Source organism: Dufourea novaeangliae, unplaced genomic scaffold (assembly GCF_001272555.1).
Source record: "Dufourea novaeangliae isolate 0120121106 unplaced genomic scaffold, ASM127255v1 scaffold8, whole genome shotgun sequence".
Lineage (NCBI taxonomy): Eukaryota > Metazoa > Arthropoda > Insecta > Hymenoptera > Halictidae > Dufourea > Dufourea novaeangliae.
The window spans coordinates 11,687,665-11,692,249 of NW_015373923.1; the positions used below are offsets into that span (position 1 = coordinate 11,687,665).

Consider the following 4,585-nt stretch of genomic DNA (forward strand, 5'->3'; position numbering starts at 1 on the left):
ATCCGGTTTAACATTTATTTCAGTACTTGAAATAAACTTACGAAGTGAGAAGGAAACGTTTCTTCTACGCCACTTTTCCTCTAGCGGAAAACGAGTTTGCTCACAGAGTCGGCTGTGCCACGAGCAAACTCGGCTTCCGCTAGGGGAAAAAAGTGGGCGAAGGGCCCCCTACCAATTAGTTTTTGGGGGTTACTAAAACTTATTCTAAATTAATAGCGAATTCGGGAACCATGCACAGCGTGCGTGCAGCTCTGTGCTCGTGCTGTCCTGGAACGGTGCTGGTGTTGCCCCAAGATGGTACTGGTGCAGCATTTTGTCCGGGTAGCACAGATAACATGCGAACTATCTCAATGCAGCACTGAAGTCAACTGAAATGTTGCCGCAGCACTCGCCCTCGTCCAGTTCATTTCGTTTAGCCGAATGCGAATTTTGCACTGCACTGGGGCAGTTTTGTTCGTCGAATACGATACAAACACGATACGTACACCTGTGTCCTGAAATGCCAGATGACTACATCGTTTTTTTCGTTTTTTATAGAAAGTAAGTACCACCAAATGTTGTAATTGGGCCACCAATGACCTCCAAACGATTACCCATCGATTGAGCATTTAAAAAACTGAATCCAGCGAAAAGAAAAAATTTTCGGCTAACTTCATGATCAAATTTTGATCACTTAATTACAAAAGAACGCGTGACCACCAAATGTTCTAATTAGGCCACCAATGACCACCGATCGACCACCAATCGATTGGGTATAATGAAACGTTAAAAAGTCATAATTGCCCGGCTAACTTCACAGAGGTTCGTCTACGCCACTTTTTCCCCTAGTGGAAGCCGAGTTTGCTCGTGAGGGTACTGTAAACTGCTGTAAATTGATTGGGCAAGTTTATTTTTTTATTTTTATATTTTATATTTTTTTATATAATTCTGTAATAATGAATCGTATACTAACGATTTATAATACGTACAAAGTAAGATAATTAAAAATGAAATTATTTAACGATTTTAAGATAACATGAAGTTTAAGGCAGAGTAAAAAGGCGGGAAACCTTTTCAATAACGTTCAGTAATCAGTAACAATTAGTAATAACACAACTGTCAATAAAGTGATTGTGTTAAGTATTTAATATTGTCTTCTTTTGTTGTAACATGTATTATGTATAAATATGTATAATATAACAATTATTTTATCATAAAGCTGTAACTATGGCTGATGAAAGATTAGTAAAAAGTGTACAAAGTACTTTTTCTCTATACGGTCTTGTTCTTTCAAGGTATATATATATTTTATATTCATTTATATAAATTTATTCTCCAACTTTTGTATATTAAAATTTTCCATTTTATTTAGAAAGCTCAGTGTTTCACTCGCTAAGGAACTCTTGAATGTAGAAGAAGATGGTCGAACAACTTGGCTTACACAGATTGTGGAACAAGTACTGGCACAGAATTTAAATGATCCACATATTACAGTGGAAAATCTCAAGTTAGCATTAGAAGAATGTATAAGACCTAATTCGTTGAAAAATACAGAAACAGTTTTAAATGTCATAGATGCATTTGATATACCAAAAATTAAACATGACTTATTGAGAAAAAAGTTTGTTCTATCTCCTGTAACACCAGACTTATACGCTGAATCAGAATATAAATCAGCAATGTTTAAAGATCGATTTGAATTACTTTGGTATAAAACTTTAAGGCATGAATTGTTTAATCCCCCTAAACTTGGTGAGACAAAAGAAAATTGGATTGAATTAGTACCTATTGAATATTTATTAAGCGAAAGTAAGAAAGGAAACGTTTATGTGATGGGCCTCTTAACACAATTAATAGAGGGTGAATATTATTTAGAGGACACAGGGGGGGCCATTAAAATTGATTTAAAAAGAGCAATATCCTTTGATATAAACAACATTAATCTTAAGTATGATTTCTATTCAAAATGGCATTTCCAAAAATTATCTTCCTTAACAATTAAATACAATTTTCAGGATGGATTAATTATGGAAGCATCTATAATAATAGCTAGTGGAGACTATAGAGATGGTATATTATATGTAGAAGATATTGGTTTTCCACCAGCTGAATCATCTAGCAATTCACGTGTCGATTTTGGTGACTCCAATACATTTGGAGGATCACACGATCTTTCTTTAAAGCTTTCAGAAAAATTACAAAGTTATGAAGAAAGTAACAAAGATGGAATGATAATCTTTGTATCTGAAATGTGGTTGGATGACGTAACAGTTTTACATAAATTTGACACCATGTTGAAGGGGTATTCTGAATACCCACCTATTGCTTTTGTATTATGTGGACATTTTTTGAGCTTTCCAGCAAATATAACTAGCACACAAAAATTAAAAAAGGGTCTTAAAGATCTAGCTGACATAATAACACAATATCCAGAAATAAAACAATCTTCCAAATTTATTTTTGTGCCTGCACCAGATGATGTCGGATCACCAAAAATTTTGCCAAGATTTCCACTTCCAAAACATCTCACAGAAGACTTTCGCAAACATATACCTGGTGCAGTATTTACTACTAATCCATGTAGAATTCAGTATTGTACAAAAGAAATTGTAGTGATAAGAGAAGATATCTTAACAAAAATGTGTAGAAATACACTTCACTTTCCACAAGAGGGAAACATCTATGAGCATGTAAGTTTTATTATATTATTGTTTGTTTATATCCATTACTTAAAAACTGTGCTGTTTAATTTTGTTATAAATTTTTAGTATGCTAAATCAATTATTTGCCAGTTACATCTGACACCTTTAAATCTCTCTGTAATTCCAAGATATTGGAAGTATGATCATACTTTACAAATATATCCAACCCCAGATTTGATTGTAGCCGCAGACAAATTTGAAGCATATGCGACCACTTACTCCAATTGTCATATTATTAATCCTGGACTGTTTCCAAAAAATGATCATTCGTTTAAAGTATATGTTCCAGCCTTAAATTTAATCGAACACTGTGCTATTCCTAAAGATATGGATGATATGAATTAAAAAGTATGTAAATTTATGAATAAATGAAATATAAACCAACAAAGTAAAGTTCTTCATTAATACCTTCACTATTATTCTCTCGGTATTCTAAGCTTGTCTTTTCAACACTACATGCCCGTTTTTCAAACTCAGCAGTAAACGTGTTAAGGGACGCCGATAATTAATTCACGATACGTTCTATTTCTTCATGAACAGTTAAATGCCGATTTTGTAAAATGTTTATTTTCACATCACAATTCTCATCAGTTTTACAATAGTTCAAAAAAATGCGTCTTCAGTTCATAACTTATTCTACAACAATCTTCACTATTAAACATAAGAGCATATTAAATTAAGTTCATCCATTGAAATAACTTAATCTCTTGTTGAGGATACTAGATCTATTGGTCCTCTGTGTCCAATAATACAATGAAAGAGAATCGAAGAATAACTTATTAAACATATGTTTCTTGCAATTGAGTAAGTTTAATATTATTAACATAATACACCTCAGAAAAAATTCAACACTTCTTGCTTCTCTCTCTCTCACTCTTTCTCCCTCTCAGATTGACTAACAAAATTTGTATATTAGACTTTCTATGTGGGACACAGGAAGTATGCATTTATTTTTTTGTTTTTGCTTATTCGATTTATATAAATAGATACATACAATAGTAAACACAGTGTTTCTACCTCTTCGCAATGTACATAACAATATTACAGGTACAGACTGGGCCCCGGCATATCTCAATTCACGACACTGGAAGCATAAGTCAATTACTGGCCATCCAATTAAACATTAGTACAAGGATTGTAACTTACAGAACAATATGTAACATATAAGATGCAATAATAAAATCGTATGAATTTTGCAATTTTATATTAATGATAAGCCGAATTGCCATTAACAATATCAGCTATACAGGTTAAGGGAAATATTGTATTTGAACTATAATAATTAAGGTATACTTTTAGAAAGTTTTACACAGAAATATTATTTTAATATTCGAATCTCTTTCTTTCCCACATTCATACGCTTTTATGTTTTCTCTCATTCTGCATACAGACATACATACAGACTTTTCTGTACACTATTTCAGCAAACGTATGAATCACAAATTGCCGTAAGAATTAATTGTGTTTCGACTATTAAAAGCTAAGTATTGATGTCGATAACGAACAAACTTTTAATGGAGTGGCAAGCAAATGGTAAAATTTTTACTTCTCAAACATTCGGTTAGAGTGTGAGCGTTAAGTGTTAGAAAAAACGGAGATTAATCATTCTATTTATAAATTGAGAACTGTAAGCTATCGCGCACTTACCCCAAGTTCGAATATATTACAGTGCCGCATGTAAAAAAAAAAACAAAACAAGAACGCGCTTACATCTATTGCACATCCTTGAACATTTTTTTTTGTTTCGTAACTCTGATGTCAATACAGTATCGACTATATCTTAATACATAATAATACATAATAGTTTTATGTACCGGTGCTTTCTTTGTGTAGTTATATACAGGTGTATAAGTTCAGCTAATAGAGTTACAATTTCAGTCAACGGACGGTGTGATAGTCCTTCA

General features: G+C 32.7%; 1 protein-coding gene across 1 annotated transcript; it reads left to right on the forward strand.

Moving 5' to 3' along the window:
- Positions 1-1,180: 1,180 nt before the first annotated feature.
- LOC107194630 (DNA polymerase epsilon subunit 2) lies at positions 1,181-3,026 on the forward strand. The gene is made up of 4 exons (XM_015584277.1): positions 1,181-1,274; positions 1,352-1,895; positions 1,986-2,669; positions 2,748-3,026. Exons 1-4 carry the CDS (start codon positions 1,207-1,209, stop codon positions 3,024-3,026), a joined length of 1,575 nt encoding a protein of 524 aa, XP_015439763.1. The 5' UTR covers positions 1,181-1,206.
- The last annotated feature ends 1,559 nt before the right edge of the window (positions 3,027-4,585 follow it).